This window comes from Uloborus diversus, chromosome 3 (genome assembly GCF_026930045.1).
Source record: "Uloborus diversus isolate 005 chromosome 3, Udiv.v.3.1, whole genome shotgun sequence".
Taxonomy (NCBI): domain Eukaryota; kingdom Metazoa; phylum Arthropoda; class Arachnida; order Araneae; family Uloboridae; genus Uloborus; species Uloborus diversus.
In genome coordinates this window covers 93,277,000-93,297,209 of record NC_072733.1, presented here as the reverse complement: position 1 = coordinate 93,297,209, position 20,210 = coordinate 93,277,000, and the positions used below count along the sequence as shown (strand labels likewise).

At 32.2% G+C, this 20,210-nt stretch overlaps 1 protein-coding gene across 1 annotated transcript in view; it reads left to right on the top strand.

The window, feature by feature from the left end:
* LOC129218856 (dual specificity calcium/calmodulin-dependent 3',5'-cyclic nucleotide phosphodiesterase 1-like) overlaps nucleotides 1-20,210 on the top strand; it is a 143,337-nt gene that overhangs the window by 25,887 nt on the left and 97,240 nt on the right. Inside the window, exon 3 of the mRNA XM_054853177.1 lies at nucleotides 17,286-17,471. Within this exon, the coding sequence (XP_054709152.1) occupies nucleotides 17,286-17,471 (186 nt within the window). The remainder of the gene's footprint in view (nucleotides 1-17,285; nucleotides 17,472-20,210) is intronic.

Genomic DNA, 20,210 nt, shown 5'->3' with positions numbered 1-20,210 from the left:
AAGAGGTGCACATTATGTTATGGCACCACGCTTTCCAGCTGTTTTGAATATGTGCCTACAATTTCGCTCTTAACTGCACATCGTCAGACTCGAATGCATCTATATGCCTTTTTTTTTTTTTTTTTTGGCCGTCGATTCCTACATGAGAGGGGATCCATTGAAAAACGATGATTTTGTCATGATTTCGTTGGAAGTTTTAAGTTTACTTGTGTTTCAATAGGGTCTGAGTATACATATACTTTGTTTTCAGTAACAGCCTGAATAGTGATGATATTTACCTAAGCATGATTAGCTCCACGTATTTGACCAAAAAAACCCGAAAAAGAGATCTGCCGAAACAGTATTTAGTAAACATACTCATATCACATCAATTTAATACTTTAAAACTAGGATTGTCAAGTATTGTTCTTCTCTAGCTTTTCAAGCTTCCTTAATAGTGCACTAATCCAAATTCAAAACCTTACAATAAAAATACAAAAACCCTTTAAATACAAAAGGGTAAAACTGTGGAATAGATGTATATCTTCGCTTGGTGCCTGTTTGCTTTGTTCATTGGGGGAAGGAAAGAAACATTGTTCAAGTTATCGTCAAGTTTGCTCGTCTTGAGCTAATTTTACATTTTAATTGGACTTAAAATGTTGTTCAACGGCTTCTTTACTTGACACAAATTAAAAACGTTACTAATTGTACAAGAGGATAAAACTGGAACAAATGTATATTTTTGCTCGGTGTTTCCTTTATTCCTTGGCGGAAGGGAAGAATCATTGTTACACGTAATCGTCATATTTACTCGTTTTGCTCTAATTTTGCATTTTAATGGAACTTTTTATGTCGTACAACGGCTTCTTTGCTTTTGTACACAATTTATTTTACATTTTAATGAATTTTGTAGTACTGTTTACTTTAGTTTGTGGATTATTTCATGCATTTATTCATATTTCATTGTATTTAGTGACATAATTAAATTAGTTTGGGCACCATTTTACTATTGAAGGAAACATTTAACGCGATTTTATTTATTTGACGGATTATTTTGTTTTTAATGGGAGGTTTTAATATTTTTTTAATTGCCTGTTTTGCGGAATTTACATGTATGGGAAAACAACTTTACTACAATCATCTTTCTGCAACTATTTATACGATGCCTCGATTTTACTTTTTTAAAAAAAGTTTAGGGTTTGGTGAATTAAGGGACACTATTTTATCATTAATTTCTTCTTTCACAGTACATAACATCAAAACATATTCGGCGATTACACTGTTCCAAATGCGTCAGTTAAGCAGGGAAAAATGGTAAGCACTATCCTAAAATACTGGTTAAAATGTGAAAGTAAAAAATGAGATTGGCAATTAGTTTTTTTTATTATTTGACATAAAGAATATAATATGTAAATGCAAAAAAAAGTTAAATAAAAAAAGTGTTTTCATTAGCTTACATACTGTAAGTATGTGTGTGTGTGCATATAAATTCAATGTCTGTCTCAAATGCATGTACACATGAATTTTGTCGTGATGTTAAAATATATTTATATTCATTTATAGCCATTTTTCGCTTTTAGAAGGATTGTCTCTTGCTCTTTACCTACTAAAAACCGTCCCGAAATAAAGTATGACAGTCATTGACCTTTTTTGAAATATAATTTTTTTTTTCATTCCTCTACATCCTCTACATCGCCCATGTAATACAGCATTTTCATGATTCATATAGTGAATAGAAATAGTTCAATATATACAAAGATAGGACATTTTTAAACTTTTATCATAATTTCAACAGAGAAGGTACGGTTAATGCATCGAAGCTAATTTACCTTGAAATAAAACGTAATTCAAAAGAACAGATTTATAGTACACGAGATAATACAAGTCTAACTTTTACCGAAAATGATAGTTCACTTTCGTTGTTTTAATTTCTCGTACATCTCAGAACATCACGCAATGAATCGCCTAAATTCAGAATACAACTTTTTTTCCGTTAAAAAGGAGAAATCCCGAGTTAAATCCTAAATTCAATCATAAGGGAAGTGTAGCTCTTTATAAACTTTCTCGACTATTCTTAAGCATATTTCTTCAGTTTTTTTGTCATTATTATTTTATCAAAAATATCAGATGTTTTAGTAATTCTGTTTCTCTAATATACTATTTCAAAGTATTAAAAGTATCACTGTGATATGGTTTTCATATATTAAGTAACCTCGTTTTTATCCTGATTTTGAAAAACTATGATGCATTTCTGACAAATTGATCACCGTAATTTATATAAAAACATAGTCGATGTTTTCAAATTTAATTCCAAATGGAGTAATTTCAAATAAGTTTGTATATGTCCCTAAAAACGTGTAAGAGTTGTAACAGATACATAATTGCTAAAAAGTCACATAATTGCAAAAATTGTGATCATTTAATCTTTTTGGTTTAAAATGCTGTATTTTGTTTCTTGCACTGCATTTTAAGTTAAGAATGTTGAAAGTCTTCACAAATAACATTTTATGGTGAAATTTATATGAAAATGAACTTTATAATCGAAGTGTTTATATTTTAATGCAACTTGTAGATAGATTTTGTAAGATTAAACGAGTGATGAAAAAAAACATGTTGAAGAATTAAGGTTCTAAAAAAGTGACGATAGTTTATAAAAGGCTTTCCGGAGAAATTATAGTAGAAAATAACTTGCCAAAGTAGGCAATCTCATAGTAAAGTACTTAATTGGACAGTTTTGGTTGAGGATGTGATGACAAGTTAGTTTTCAACAGGCAGAAAAGTGCAAGTCCAGTTTTAGCAATGAATATTTCTTCAGTTTTTTCAAAATAATAAAAATAATAATAATAATAATTTACCAGATGCATCCAAGGGAACGCGGTTTAAGGTAATCAATATACACTTAGTTCTTTTTTTAAGAGATATAAAAAACTTTAAATTTTTTTTTTAATACATAAAACGAAGTTTCGGCACAGCCGTTTAGGGCAACATTGAACTGTGCCGGTTATCTTTGCTTCACTACACATTTTTTAATGGATTTGAGTTTTGAAAAACCTAAAACTCCCAGTGCTGTACTTTCCTAGTAAGGTTTTGAAAAAGATTTTTTACTCTTTACTTTGCAAAAAATAAAATTAATATTTATCGCTGTTCATAGCATTATTCAATATATATATAATTCTGAAGAAAATCTCTTTCTTCTTTCAGAAAATAATTTTTCGATGTTGTATAAATTTCTCTTCCTACATTTTAATATACTACTCAATATTATTAATGATCGCAATCTTGTGACGTAGTGAAGTATGAAGTAGAAATTTTGAAACATTTAGAACGTTCATATTTCTGCTTTAAAATTGCATCACTCTTTTAAAAATAATTAATTTTACAACCAATTTCTGACGTGGCTCAAACTTATTCAAAAGAGCAGAATATCTTTGAACTAGGCCAATTATTCATGTTATTTCTTATCATTATTTTTATAAAATTAATTAATTTTGCACCCCATTGTTCACGTGGCTCAAAATTACCCAAAAGCGCGGAATATCCTTGAATTAGGCTAATTTGAACAACTTAAAAATGCTTTTGCTTTTATATTGCATTTTAACTCATTTCTCGTATTCCATGTACTTGTAGCAATTTCGGATTTTTTTTCTCTTATATTTTAAAAGTTTCTAAAAGTAATATAGTAATTAGATTTTATTTAAAATTATTTACAAGTTTTCCTTTTTTTATTATATGATGGTTGGGAGAAAAACGTGCAACAATAAGAAAAAATAATATAAGAAAAGATAAAGATAAGAGAATAATAGAAAGAAAAAGAAAAATAAGAAAAAAAGATAAACTTCATTGATTTTATAAAATTAAATTCAATCAATTAAAACATTTTCTAGAAAAAAGGAAAGAATGAAAGAAAAATATATAAATACCGAATGAAAAATAATTTTTAATGTTTCATTTTTAATGTTGGCATTAAAAATGAAACATAATTTTTAAGTAGTTTTTTTGTTCTCCTCGTCTTTTTTTCAACGGTAAGCTGTATTTTGTAATTCTTTATAGCATCTTATTTTCCCCATCATTTGAAGGATAACTCAAGGAAATAAATTACACAAAACTCGTTTTTTTTCATCTCATTGCTTACACACACACGCACACACATATACATGCTGATCCGTTTTAACCTGCAAGACCTTTATTATCGCAACCGTTAGTCCTAGACGTATCCTCTTAATTGCAAAAATGTTCAAAATCAGATGCAGAGTTAAGATATTGAAAGTCTGAAATGAAAATAAAAATAAGACAAAAAATACAAAATGTAACTTTATATACGGGCCCCAGGTCCTTTAACTAATATTTAGGGAAATAATCTCCATTGAAAAATAATTCCAAAACAAAAAGTTTGAAGTTAGTACGTCCAATATTCACCGAGATATGAAACGCAGAGTTTTGTGACTTACACCACTTTACACTTGCCGTTAATAACACCTTTTGGGGGAAAATATAGCTGTTAACAAGTGTTTAAAACTATGCGTTTTGATAGAGTGGTTTTTCAAATTGTTCGAGGTTTTATAGTGTGTTTTTTAGTATCACGGCATAACATTAGCATTTACTTTTGAATAGCAATGAAAAATTATAAATAACTTGTTTTTCTTAATTTGACGACCTGTCATTCTTCTGAAAGGACGATAAGTTCCAATCTCATCTTCTGTATGGTCCCTTAAAACTTTAAACTGGAATATCTCCTTGAGTTTTGGTCGCACAAATGTCAAGTTTTTTGTGTAAGTAATAGGTTTCAATAGAGATTATTTCCCTATTATATCGGTTAGGAGACTTAGGGCCCCTATAAAATGTTAAATTGTGGCTTTTTTGACTCATTTTAATTTTTGCTTTAAACTTTCAATATCTTATCCCTGCATCTGATTTTGAGCATTTTTGAAATTTTGAAGTATACATCTAGGACTAACGGTTGCGAAGATAAAGGTCTTGCAGGTTAAAACGGAACATCCTGTACATATAGTATTTATTTATATTGCACATTTTTAGGTTCGTGATGCAATCACGTAGCCTTCAATGAATCACCAATCTAATTCAACAAAAACATGTAGTGAAGAAATTCCAGATTGGATGGGGGGGGGGGGGGAATCTGAAACAGACAGACAACAGAATAATAAGAAAAGGCCAATGCAGCATTATAATAAAAAAGGTCTGAGGTACAGAGGAAGGTTTTTTAATAATAAATATATCCTCTAGTATCTTATTGGTGAAAAAAATTAGACATTTCTGGCATCCTTCATTATGTTCGAACTCCATCTGAAAATAGCCTATTAGTGTAGAACTCAGAAAACAAATGTTATTTTACCTACACTAATTTTTTTCTTCGATTTTCTTTTCTGTGCACACTTTCATTTTCGCGTTTCTTTTGTTCTTTCTCCAATTAGTTGAAATTACGCGACAATAATAGAATTCAACGTCTGACATAGAAAACGAGCTGCGAAAGCATTTTATTCGACCCCCCCCCCCCCCCCCAGATACAATGTGACCTTTTTGAAATGTAGTGATGTTTTGCCAAATTCATAAAAATATTAGTATGAAATACGAAGAAAATTTTTGATAAGAAATATGTTCTCTTTTCATGATATAAATCATTGTTTTAAATATAAAAAAAACAGCACGTTTAGTAAAAAATTGTATATGATTTTCTAGTTGCGTAAAAATCTTACAAACAATCAGGAAAATAATCAAGCACAAATAATTTTCTAATGCTCGTCTCAGTTTTAATGTTATCGTCCAATTTATTAAATAAAAAAATGAGTTTAATTTATAGGGGGGCACTCCTTAACTCAGTGGCACAACAGTCCATCAAAGGGTCTATTGTGTCCATGTCAGTTTTCGTGGCCGAGGGCTATGTGATGCAATACAGATGCTCCGGTTTGGTAGTCGCAGCCGAACGCGAAACCCCCAGGTTTTAGTGCCCACATACGCTTGGTACTTATCTTATCTACCCACGACCACTCCTATCCCGGAGATAGAATCAGAATTGTAGGCGGCGTGGAAGCGTAAAGCGTAACCATTGAACCTTCAAGAAACTCCTTACTAAAATATGTACTTGCATGTTTTCATGAGAGACTTGAATTCTGGACGATATCTTAATCCATTTGTTAATGCACAATATTCTATTTTTTAATTTTATTTTTTAAAGTTTGCCCTAAAGCACTTTTTTTAATAATTTTATGAATTAATATATATCTATTTCTTAATGTCTGCCTAACACACTAACAAAAACTCCGTTCACGAGTAAAACCTCAAATGATCTACAAAACTTCAAAGACGGGTATATTGAGTCATTAAAGTAGAACTCTTTCCAAAAAACCGGATCAACAGTCAAGCTAAAAGATTTTAAGATAATATATTTTCGGATAAAGTCATTAAAAGAAAAGTTTTGGGAGAATTCTCAATCTTCTAAAAGTTTCATGAAAACACACAACGCAGCGACATTTTTTTTTTTTTGCAAAATATAATATATATATATATATATATATATATATATATATATATATATATATATATATATATATATATATATATATATATATATGTATATATATGATCCTATGAAGTATAATCTATATATATATATATATATATATATATAATAAAAGTGAAAAATATTGAAAAGACCACACCAAGAGCCCAGAGATGCGCAACGCAGCAAAACTAAAAAACCAAGTAAATATAAAATTAAGCAATCAGAATTTCAAATACACTCTAAGACAAAAAAAAAGTTGCACCATGAAGGAAGTCTTAGAATACAATGACATTTGGAAGGTATGTTAAGTGTATATGGAAGAGTAAATGATTAGAAAATGAGAACGATATAAGCAAAATTTATTGAACAACATACACAAAATGGGTAACATTCAGTATGGGGTATGGCCGCCATTATTCCGAATACAACATGCTAATCGTCTTGGTAACGAATCGTACAGGTTCTTAATGAAGTCCTGTGGTAGTCTATCCCATGCTGCTTTAACTTTGTTACGGAGTTCCGGCAGATTTCGAGGTACGGGTGGAGTGTTGACATCTCGTCCCATGGCATCCCACACATTCTCGATTGGGGACAGGTCTGGTGAATATGCCGGCCACTCCATGCTGTCTAGGCCTTGAAGACAAGCTCTAGAGACGGCAGCAATATGGGGTCGAGCGTTGTCTTGTTGGAATAGCGGCCGAACACGGGTGCTCAGGAATGGCAAAGCAACTGGCTGCAGGATCTCTTGAACGTAACGTTGGCCGGTCAAAGCACCGTTAATGAACACTAGAGGTGATTTTGCATCATATGCAATTGCGCCCCACACCATGACACCAGGTCTCGTGGACGTATGACGCTGTACAATAAACCGTAAATTTTGGCGCTGACCACGTTGCCTCCACACGCGGATTCTATTGTCGTCTCCACCAAGACAGAAGCGGGACTCGTCAGTGAAGACTATGCGATACCATTCGACGCTCCATGTCCGTCTTGTACGGCACCATTCCAATCTTTTCCGACGATGCAATGCTGTTAATGGCAGTCGTCGTAACGGTCTACGTGAGCGCAGTCCCACGTCGTGCAGCCGTCGGCAAATGGTGCGACCACTTATTGGCTGATTGATGGAAGGTCCCACAGCCCGTTGGATGTCTGCAACTGTGCTGGTTGGATCGTTACGAGCTTGCCTTACGAGCCTCCGGTCCTCCCTCGGTACGGTTTGTCTCGGCCTCCCTGAGCCTGGTTGACGCTGATATGTGCCTTGTTGAGTCCACTGCCGCCAAATGCGTGCAACAGTAACATCAGTGTAACCAACGTGCTGTGTTATCCGTCGAAATGACCATCCAGCTTCTCGGAGGCCAATTATGCGACCCCTTTCGAACACTCCTGGTTGCGTAAATTGCTTGCGAACTTGATTTCGAGGCATAATCCAATGTTAAACGACGTAACTAACAAATCAGATTGAGTTAAATTAAAATTGCTGCTCTACTGGACGCCCTTATATAGCTGGTGTTGCGCTGTGCTTAGGGCCACCCTGCACGCGTTGCATGCGCAACCCTAACCTGGAAATTTAATCATTTGCATATCTTAGGCAGAAGAACCATCCCTCCAAATTTCATTCACATCGGTCCACACCTTCCTGGTGCAACTTTTTTTTTGTCTTAGGGTGTATTAAACAAATTATAAATAATAAATGATGATAAAAAGGAAAAATGCAAACAGCTATTAAGTAGGAATAGATAAAGAGTGAATCCAGAGCTCATCAGACGTGGAGGATTCATTAATTATGGTCAAAAAGACCAAAATTTTAACTATGAACTAGAAGAGAATGTTTAAGCTCCAGTACATGTAATATAGAGTAACAATGGGCAAAAGCACCACTTGCTAAACTAAAAACAATAAACTAGAGCTCAAACTTAAAACTAAAAGCAGGGGGTTTCGCCTCGACTAATTAGGAAAACAAGTTCCGATAATTAGCCTTCCACGGGACAGTACCTGCCTATAACAAAATTGTCTTACCTTGAAATCCACGTAATCACAACCCAATCCATTGTTCAACCTTATAAAAAAAACATTCCATTTGTCAACAAAACATTAAAAACATAAAACCATATCCAGAAATCAGTCCATAGACATACCGAGTCGCCTGTTTCGCACGTGTAAAAAATTCATCCACCCCGGTGATTCATAAAAAAACGTTTGTCACGGTTGTATCATACATTTACACAGTTAAACAGTTTCAAAAGAAGCGAAATGCTCATCGAAGGCTATACTTAAGCAAATGTTTTCAACTAGATTTTTAAGGAAGTTATTATTAAAAAGTAAGTTTTTGAGTACTGAAATTTCTTGCTTAAATGCGGAAATGGTATTGCAAATTTTTTTAATTCTGATAGTTTGCGAAACAATAATGCCAATAAAAACCTTTTTACTTAAGCAGGAGGAAAAATCTTGTAAGCTGTTAACTGTGAAATTGAATTCGCGTCTTTTACCATAGATTGTAGTGGAACAATTTGAGTCAATTTGTATGTTGATATCCAGGAAATTAAAGCTATTTTGATTAGAACTGGTCTTTTTGAGCCTTAATGAACTATGATAAATAGTTTTGCTAAGTTCAGAAAAATTAGGAAAATTTATACACAAAAGGTCATCAATGTATCTGCAACAAAGAGGTGTAGAGGAAGGATTGTCAATTAAATATTTTCTCTCATAATATAAAAGAAAAAGGTTGGCTAATGTAGAGCTAAAATTAGCTCCCATTGCTATGCCATTAATTTGTAGAAAACATGAATTACCATTTTTGAAAAAAATATTGAAAATACAAAATTTAAAAAGACCAAGAAAAAACAATTCATTAAAATCAAGGGAATCCTTGACTGAATTAAAAAGTTCTGAAACAGAGGAAAAAAGTTCAATGAGTGGGATATTGGTGAAGAGGTTTTCAAAATCAAAAGTTTCTAAGTAATTTATATCAAGCATATTAAGTAAATTGATCACTTCAACACTATTATTAACAATCCAGAACCAATTCATTTGTTGAAGTTTAAGTTGTTCAAGAATTTTTTTGAGAAACTGTTCAAGTTTTACACTCAGATTTTTTCCAATGATGTTGGTGGCAGAGCAAATAAAGCGAAATCCAACAGGTGTTTTATGAAATTTTGGAATTGCATATAAGTAAGGTAAGTTAACAGAATCAGGACGTGGCAATTTAAAAAGTTTGTAAGCAGTAGCAAATTTTTTGATGATGGAGGATTCATTAAGTTTGGCGGAAACATAAGTGGTGGTTTTTTCTAGTTCATTTTTCAAAATATTAGCATATAATTTTTTGCAGCAGATAGAGTAATTAGAACTGGCTTTATCAACAACTGTAAAGACAAAGGCTTTTTTAAAATCATTGATGGCATTATTTTCATCAGCAGAGAGATGGAAGTATGAAGATTCTGTGTTAACTATATCACGTAAACGTGATTTCAGTTCAATTAAAAAGTGGTGTCTATATTCAAGAAATGCATTAAGTGGAACATTAAAACAATAGGAGATTTTTCTTAAAAAATATTCAAGTTCAAATGTAAGCTTATCAAACTAGAAAAATCCACCACTTATGTTTCCTCTAAACTTAATGAATCCTCCATCATCAAAAAATTTGCTGCTGCTTACAAACTTTTTAAATTGCCACGTCCTGATTCTGTTAACTTACCTTACTTATATGCAATTCCAAAATTTCATAAAACACCTGTTGGATTTCGCTTTATTTGCTCTGCCACCAACTCCATTGGAAAAAATCTGAGTGTAAAACTTGAACAGTTTCTCAAAAAAATTCTTGAACAACTTAAACTTCAACAAATGAATTGGTTCTGGATTGTTAATAATAGTGTTGAAGTGATCAATTTACTTAATATGCTTGATATAAATTACTTAGAAACTTTTGATTTTGAAAACCTCTTCACCAATATCCCACTCATTGAACTTTTTTCCTCTGTTTCAGAACTTTTTAATTCAGTCAAGGATTCCCTTGATTTTAATGAATTGTTTTTTCTTGGTCTTTTTAAATTTTGTATTTTCAATATTTTTTTCAAAAATGGTAATTCATGTTTTCTACAAATTAATGGCATAGCAATGGGAGCTAATTTTAGCTCTACATTCGACAACCTTTTTCTTTTATATTATGAGAGAAAATATTTAATTGACAATCCTTCCTCTACACCTCTTTGTTGCAGATACATTGATGACCTTTTGTGTATAAATTTTCCTAATTTTTCTGAACTTAGCAAAACTATTTATCATAGTTCATTAACGCTCAAAAAGACCAGTTCTAATCAAAATAGCTTTAATTTCCTGGATATCAACATACAAATTGACTCAAATTGTTCCACTACAATCTATGATAAAAGACGCGAATTCAATTTCACAGTTAACAGCATACAAGATTTTTCCTCCTGCTTAAGTATAAAAAAAAGGTTTTTATTGACATTATTGTTTCGCAAACTATCAGAATTAAAAAAATTTGCAATACCATTTCCGCATTTAAGCAAGAAATTTCAGTACTCAAAAACTTACTTTTTAATAATAACTTCCCTAAAAATCTAGTTGAAAACATTTGCTTAAGTATAGCCTTCGATGAGCATTTCGCTTCTTTTGAAACTGTTTAACTGTGTAAATGTATGATACAACCATGACAAACCATTTTTTATGAATCACCATGGTGGATGAATTTTTTACACGTGCAAAACAGGCGACTCGGTATGTCTATGGACTAATTTCTGGATATGTTTTTAAGTTTTTAATGTTTTGTTGACAAATGGAATGTTTTTTTTATCAGGTTGAACAATGGATTTGGTTATATTTACGTGGATTTCAAGGTAAGACAATTTTGTTATAGGCAGGTACTGTCCCGTGGAAGGCTAATTATCGGAACTTGTTTTCCTAATTAGTCGAGGCGAAACCCCCTGCTTTTAGTTTTAGGTTTGAGCTCTAGTTTATTGTTTTTAGTTTAGCAAGTGGTGCTTTTGCCCATTGTTACTCTATATTACATGTACTGGAGCTTAAACATTCTCTTCTATTTCATAGTTAAAATTTTGGTCTTTTGACCATAATTAATAAATCCTCCACGGCTGATGAGCTCTGGATTCACTCTTTATCTATTCCTACTTAATAGCTGTTTGCATTTTATTTATTTTAAAAAGTAAATGAAGAGCAATTGATAAAAGTAACTTTATTGTTTTTTACTTGCTGTTTAGAGTTTTTAATTTTGAAAAGCAAAATCATCATCTTTGAAAAGGGTAATATTTTTGGCCATGCAGTTTGTTCAGTGTTTATCTTTCTTTTAATTTTACCCATTTTCTTTATTCATATATGAACTACAAACGACAATAAAAGTAGTGGTTAATTTAAAGTCTCCAATTCATTCATGAAATACACAAAATACACTAACTCATACAAAACCATTTCAAGTAATGAAATTTAATCGTAATGTCAAATTTTACAAAGCTCTTCAAAATGAAAAATGTAATATTAATAGCTTTAGCACTATAAGTTGTTGTGTTACATTTACGGTTCGCTTTAAAAGCTGGCTTTAATTGAAATCATCCAAGGGTTTAAAGTCAAATAACATGTTCCCAGTGCAAACTTTATGAAGCATTAAAGCTTTTATTGTAAACTACTCAAATTGTCGTTGGTCATTCTTCACTCCAGTAGTTTGCTACCTTACTAAAATTCATACATTTTTGTATCAAATCAATAAATCAAAGAAATAATTAAGGCCTTCTTCTGCAGGAAAAACTGGAATAAATCACGCTCCCATTAACACAAAATTATATCTGGGCAGAAAATCTATTTGTTCCTTTTTCGGACTACCTTAACTCATTGAACTGTTTACTTCCTTTCTCATATTTACTATTTGTTGCTCTTTTTTTTTTCAATGTGAACAACTTTTGCTCTAATTTACTTTCTGTTTATGTTTTTCAACCAATGAGAACAATTCTGGTGACGTCATTACATATAATAACTATCATAATCGTCATAACTTAAAAGATCAGTCAGAAAATTGCTCTTTTCAACACATTGATGGGATTTTTTCCCCTGATTGGTGAGCATGCGTCACTTGATCCAACTTTTATTTCTGAGGTAGTCCGTGCAACGCCGGGCAATGCAGCTACTATGGAATAAAAAGCAAATTTCTATAGTGTTAGTGCAGAGTGTTAGTTAATGTCGTAGTACAACATAAACACAAAAATAATCAAAAATATACTATTATTTATGTAGTATATTAGGAGATCAAGGAGGGGGGGGGAGGGTCAATGAAAATTATGTACTAAAAGACTGAGTACTATACTTAGTACTAAAAGACCAAGAAGCGCTAATTTACAGAAATAATATAGAAAAAATAGGTGTGATAAATTACCCAAATTTATTTGCTGTGTGTACCAAAAAAAAAATGCAAAATCTTAGTTACAGAATATCAAAATACAGTAAAACCCCTCCTAACGGACATTCCTCAAAGGTGGACAACCCTCTTATGCGGAAAAGAAAAATTGTCCCTTTAGTGTCTGCATTAGAGGGATTTTACTGTTTCACTAAAATTAGCAATGGAATAAAAATGTACTTAATCTTGTTCTGAGAAAAGTAGTTAGTGTTTAAATAATGTTGTGATATCGGATCATGTAGTGTTATTCTTACTTTTGAATATTATGGGATATATTATTAAGCAAAGCGAAGGTAGAAGAAACTATTTACATAAATAAATAGCAAAAATAGGTATGATATAATGCACAAAACTATTTCCTGTGCGAGTACCGGTAAAAAAGCATAAAATGTTAGCTGCAGTACATCCAGAATTAAATTTCTAAAATTAGCACTGAAATAAAATGTACTACATTTAAATCTCGTTATAATGAACTTCAAGGGACCACAAATTTAATTCATTTTAACAGAAAATTCGTTGCAATGGAATCCAAGCATAGTAATGGCAATTAAAATGAGACTGAAAATTCTTTTTTTTGAATCGAAAATTTCTTTGTATTGGTATTCGATATAATGAAATTTTCCTGTATCTTTAGTTTTAAGAAAAGTAGCTTGTGCTTTAATAATGTAGTGAAATGGGAATATGTACTGTTATTTTTACTATTGAATATTGTGGGATCTGTTATTACACAGGACGAAGGTACGAGAGAACGTCAGTTTCCCAGGTCCTCTTCCAGCTTCAGATCGTCCAGCACGACACAGAAGACAGTTCACTCGACTTGTTTCAAAAAGGTTCTCTTGATAGTTTCCTGTTTAGCAAAATAAATATCATGGTTATTAGTAGAACTGTTTGTGACTAACACTTTTTAAGTGGAGTATGTTGATATCTACGAAACTAGATGTTTATGTTTATGCCCAGCATGGCATGTGAACTGTCTAACATCTATTCCCATATGATTGTTTAACAGACATATAGGTGTATGTTTAGTCATGATCCTATGTTCTTTTTTACCCCTCAGCATGTAATGATATGTTTTGCATTATATCCCATTTTTATGTGTTTTGATATAGTAGAAGCATACATAGGTTCTATTCCCAAATAGGCTTGAATCCAAAATGTGTATCTCCGCATGGAATCTAGCTTTTATATTTCAATTAAATTATATATTATAATATTATAATATTTGAAAAAGTAGTTTTACATTGCATAACCTCTTATTGTTTTCAGATTTACATTCACTTCAAAAAAAAATTCTTGAATGCGATTTAATTAAACGTTGTTATTCGAAATATTGTTTGGAGGAAAATATATTGCCCCTGTAGCCTGGGTCGTTTTAAAATAGGTAGGAAAAAATGTTTTTATATGGAGATGCAAAAAGTGTGCAGAAAGATCAGTGATATAATTAAAAGCGTTTATCTAAAGCCCTTTATCGCAGAATAAGTAGCAACGCGTCCGCCATCTTGTGGCTAAACGATGCTTTCTTCCTATGTCTGCTATAGTGAAGTAGCGTGTCTTGCTTTTTGATTATGGTTTCTTATTAACTCCATGAAAATCCCAATCAAGAAGCAAAACACGCTAATTCATTATAGCAGACATATGAAGAAAGCGGTATTTAGCCTCAAGATGACGGACGTGACACGACTTAAACTATGTACGATCTAGGACTTTAGGGACTAGGTATATCAACACTACTTCCCATAACTGACTAGACGCGAAACTGGTCAGCATGATCTTCTTCGTGACACAACCACACTTGTTGATACTTGTCATTCATAATCATGATTCATCAAACACAGAGATGTTTGATGAACTCATCAACTTAGAAAGTTAGTTTTTAAATTCTTTACAATAACTGTCATTCTCATGGGCAAGTTCATGTCCTTGTTTAAAAAATGCTAACTAAGCAAGGTCTTACCATGAATGTTTAAAATGTTTACCCACATTTCATTTCATCCACTACAATGTGGATCAGTTTAAATGTGGAAACAAATTCAATCTAAATATTAAAATTTGTAAATGTCATTAACATGGATTGTCATTATGTCATTCACATAGTCCAAAAAACAGATTGTATAATTTTGTACCATTATATTAGACCGTATATGGGGGGAGGATAATTCCGCACTTATAAATTACATAAAAAGTATAAAGTTATACCAAACACAATAAGAATAGAACGTAATTAGAGACGAAAAGACAGTCAAGAGAAGCCATTTTTGGCTAGAAGTTTGGTAGGGCCCCATGCAAAAATTTTACCCCGTGGAGAGGCCAAGCTTTCGGCGGCCCTGATTTCAAATACCCAAATAATCGATCGACGATCAAAGCATAATTATTAACTGGAGAAAAAAAGTACAGGATCAACAAAACAAATTTTTGTTTCAAAACTGATTGAAACGCGAAACCGAAAAAAAAAATTAATTTTAAAGTTTGGAAAGACAAGACGAAATGTAAAAAAATATTTCATGCCCATGAAATAATCATTCTATACAAAAACTTAGCAGTAAAAAATAGTGGATTTGTGGTGCCACCTAGGAAGCTAAAGATGAATTAAAGAGTATCTCCCCATAGGTTTATTTAGCAATTACAAAGAAAATATCTCCTTTCGTCAAAACCTGCAATATTAATGTTTCTGTACTAAGGAATTTTTTTGAATTTTTTGCTGTAAAACCTTAGAGCTAAAATGAAGAGTATTCAAAGATTTCATTTTATCACATACACGTTTAGATATCATCTATTTGAAATAGTAATTTACACTTGAGTTAAAATTTAACCTCTCCTTAAAAATCCCCGGCAACGAAAATGACACGACTCAAAATTTTGGGAACGTGCAACAATTATTGATTAAAAAATCCATATTTAATGCTCTTTCTTCAAACACAACTGGCACAAAGTTAGCTTGAATAACTGGTGTTTTGTGGCGTAAAAACGATGTAATTGATAGTGACACATCATTAAAATTTCATTAATTAAGAAAGAAAATTCCAGATTTTTATGTAGACATTAATTTAGACAATAAAACTAACCAGTGAACTTCATATCATATTTTGGTGCGTATGGTAATATTTGAGGCTAAATCACTTAAAACTACTTTTGAGTTATAACCTTGACTGTCTCAAATGCTGTTTTCTTTCTTTATTTGGGGGGGGGGGGGGCGGTCACTTTTGTTGATGACGTGTGGTGCGTTTCAAAAGTTAAGCGAAAACAGTTTTGAAGAAGTTTTTAAAATTTCAATCACACTTTTAAAAAATACATGCTTTTTGAATGTTTAAAAAACTTTTATTTACATATATGTGGTGTGTCTTATTAAATTTATGCTGCTAAGTTTGCAAACTTTGGCATTGAGGAATGTAGATTTCCATAACATTTAAAAATATCGACCCAATTCATAAACACTGAAAGTAAAACACATGATTAAATTAAAGCTGACTGAAATTTTGAGCAAAAAATATATTTGTCTGAGAGAAAAGTACTAAAAGTTTCGTAGAAGTTATTATAATCTGAATGATATTCTGAATGATAAAGGTAACATTACATGCTCTCAAAACGTTCGAAAACTTTTATTTACCTATCTCAATAAAAAAATTGTAAAAATATCTCGAGACTAACTTTTGTTATCCGACTAAATCAGGCAAGCTTCGGCTGGGACTAATTTTAAATATTACAAATATGCCGAAAAATATTCACACGATTCAAATCTATAAAAACCTACTTTATATCATAAGCTACAATTTACCTCCCCACAGCTGGAGCATAGACAAAATAGCAAGAAACTGGATGGTGTATCGTGCTGTACGGTATCCACATCATGTGCTTTTGCTTTTGCGAAACGTATTAATTTGTGTAAAACTACTTGTTATAACATTTACTAATATTTGTGAGCGTACATAATTTTAAGTGACTATAAATAATAAGGTCTTGTGCTAACTATACAAGGATGCTTTATAAAACGGATCCGATAAGATGAAACCTGCACTTGAGATTTTCTTTGACTTAGATCTTCTTTTGTCTTCACTGAGTAAGGGGAGAGTTATTAACGCTGAGTTGAATAGAACTACCTTTGCATAAGTATTGTGAAAGTAACCCGACTCAAATCATCGAAAATAATATTTCCCCTTTCTAGTCAATTCCTAAAGAAAAAATAAACTCTTAAGGTCGGGATTCATCTTACCAGATCCCTAATATATGCTCTCAACTCTCTGATACATATTTTCTCATTAACATGTGATGTAAATTTCTTTTGAAATTATGTGTCCTAATTTACTACTATTTCATTCTCATTCGTTAAAAATGTGTGTAATATTTGCTTTCTCTTTCCTTTCCTAACTTTTTCTTCAGCCGGCGTACTCTTGACGACGAAGACGAACTCTCTGAGTTCCAGCCTAATGCTGTTCCTACGGAAGTGCGAGAATGGTTGGCGTCCACTTTTACAAAAAAGACAGCAACTCAAAGAAGACGGTCTGAGGATAAACCACGCTTCAGATCTGTGGCCAATGCAATCAGAGCAGGCATAATGGTAGACAGGTATGCTCTGGTTATAAGATTTAGTACTCGAAAAATATTAAAGCAAGCATTTTACCTTTTTGAAACATGCAATCAGGCTAATGAGCAGCGAGATATCCCCCTGTAAGCCATGGATAATGCACAACTGCGTAAAATATACCGACAGCCCGGTCATGTCGTCTAGAGACTGAAATTTCGTCCTTGTTATAGACTCATTAGTATTGAATTCCAGACTGATGATTCTACAGCAAGGACAAAACTGCTGTCTCTGGATGTCATTACCGGACTATCGGTGCTTTGCACGGAAGTAAAAAAAGGTTATTCGCAAACAGCTTGATTAATTCAAATAATTTTAATTCGGTCAACGAATAATTTAACAACTAATCTCAAACAAATTTGTAATGTTGTTTCGAGAGTTACTTTGTGCGCAGTTTTTGTAAAATAGAATTAATGATATTTCATGCAAAGTTACGCTGCAAAAACTGTTAATACTTTGTATGAGCTTTACAAAATGTAAAATCATCTACATTATTAAAAAAAATCTATAACTATATTGTTTTAGTCATGACTCAAAATGTATAATACAAATTGGTCATACCAGATTATTCTGCATCAAAAAAGCTTTCGCAATACAAATTTACTCAATGCCAAGATGATCATCTTGGGAAAAAAAAAACAAAAAAAAAAAACAAGGAATATATGAATCCCCTCTTTAAGAAAGCATCTAAAATTTTTCACACTATATCAGCGTTATGAGCTTGTTTAACTGAAGAACTAACATAGCTGTTGCTACGAATAAGAAAAGAATTTAAAAATTCCCAACAGCATGAATGAGTTAAACAGATTTACAATTTTAAATACTCGAAAGATGTGATCCACTTTTTTTTTACTTCCTTTTACAAAAAAGGAAGTATTGTATTCGCAAAAAAATTTTCACTCAAAAATCGGCCAAATTTCCATTTTTCTCACCCCCGGATGAATGTTTTTTTTTTTTTTTTTTAATTAGACACAAAAAAGATCTTTTTTTCGACCCGACCACACGTGGATATATGCCTAAGAACCTACAGACACCCGAAATATCCATTTTGACGACCCCCGAGTTAATTACAACGAATTTTCTCGTGACGTCTGTATGCACGTGCGTATGTGTGTGTGTGTGTGTGTGTGTATGTATCTCGCATAACTCAAAAACGGTATGTCCTAGAAAGTTGAAATTTGGTACGTAGACTCCTAGTGGGACGTAGACTCCTAGTGGGACCTAGTTGTGCATATTCAATTTTGGTTGCATTCGGATGTTTTTAAGGGGGTCTTTTGCCCCTTTTTGAGGGGAAATCATTGTTAATTTCGATGTAAACTCAAGTGGTGTTATAATTTGTCGGACACTTGCCGATATATCGCCAGTCGTTAAGTCGCCAAGTTTTTTCGCCAACTTGGCGAAAAATTTGGCAATTTTTTTAATTTTAAATTTGATTTTAATTTGGCCACTGTTGGTGATATTTAGAGAGTAAACAATTGAATCACATTAAAATTGCCAATGATGGGGAAATGACATTAAATTGGAGTAAAAGGAAGTCATGAGATGCACACACCAGCTCGTTTTAATTTTATGTTAATAATGATTTATAAATATGACGTACTTAGTCAATAAGTAAAACAACTCATTTATAGAAAGAATTTCGTTCATTAATTTATTCATTAGAAAATTTTGAGGAATATTTAATCAAAACTATTGAATGCAAATATTAGCTTGCAAAAATTACTATAAATTTATTGTCAATGATTTTTTCTTTCTTACTTACACATAATGCACATAAATGTACTGAACGTACGTGTTATGCCATGCGTACCTAATTTCCATGTTATTTGTTAATAATTACTTTTGATGTTCTTTTCTGTTCCATTCTTTAATCTATTCTAAGTATAACTTTCTTTTTACGTGTTATTCTCCTGCAGTGAATTATGTGTGTGCCTTGTTCAAAGTACTTACGCTGCCGTGGGCAGGTAAACGGCAGTACTTGCAGAAATGAGGTATTTGAAGAAATACGTTTTGGATTCAATACTAATATTAGCAAAAGGTTTGAGAATTCAGACTTTTTTTTTTCGCACTTTTTTTCCCAAACTAAGTAAGCAATACAATAAAGTACTACAAAAAATGACAGAAATGCAAAAAAATTAAAAATTTGCAGTTGATGCGCTTTACCTGCCCACAGCAGTATTGTACATATGTATTAAAAGGAAAATATTCCTTTTTCTTTTTTTCTTTCTTGAGACAAGTATGGTGCTTCCAATAGACCAGCAAGCGAAGAGCATCATATTTGAATAGTCAATAGTGTCTTCCTCGTACTAAATACAACAAAAAACTAATACAAACCACTATTCCTGGGTTCTTTTTCGTTGAACTTTCAGCTCAAAACCCTTCTCTTTTACCAAAAATGAATCTGAGTTGGTTATTTTGATGTGGCAATTGCATTTTTACAAGCGAGTATTAATGAAACACAAACCTTAGATAGGATAACAACAAAGGACAATGATTATGAATTCAAACTCGAATTATGTCAACTAAGAACCTGGAGCTAACTTTTTACATAAACGAATCAAAATTTGCTCTTTTTACCAATAGTGACTTCGAAAATATAAATTTTGAAAAAACAAAAGGGTTCTTAAAAATCGAAAAGCGTTTTCCAAACCTGAACTTTAAAGAATAGCATGCCCAGGTCCTAACTATGATTTTTGAAGACACTGGGCACGAAGTTTGTTTTG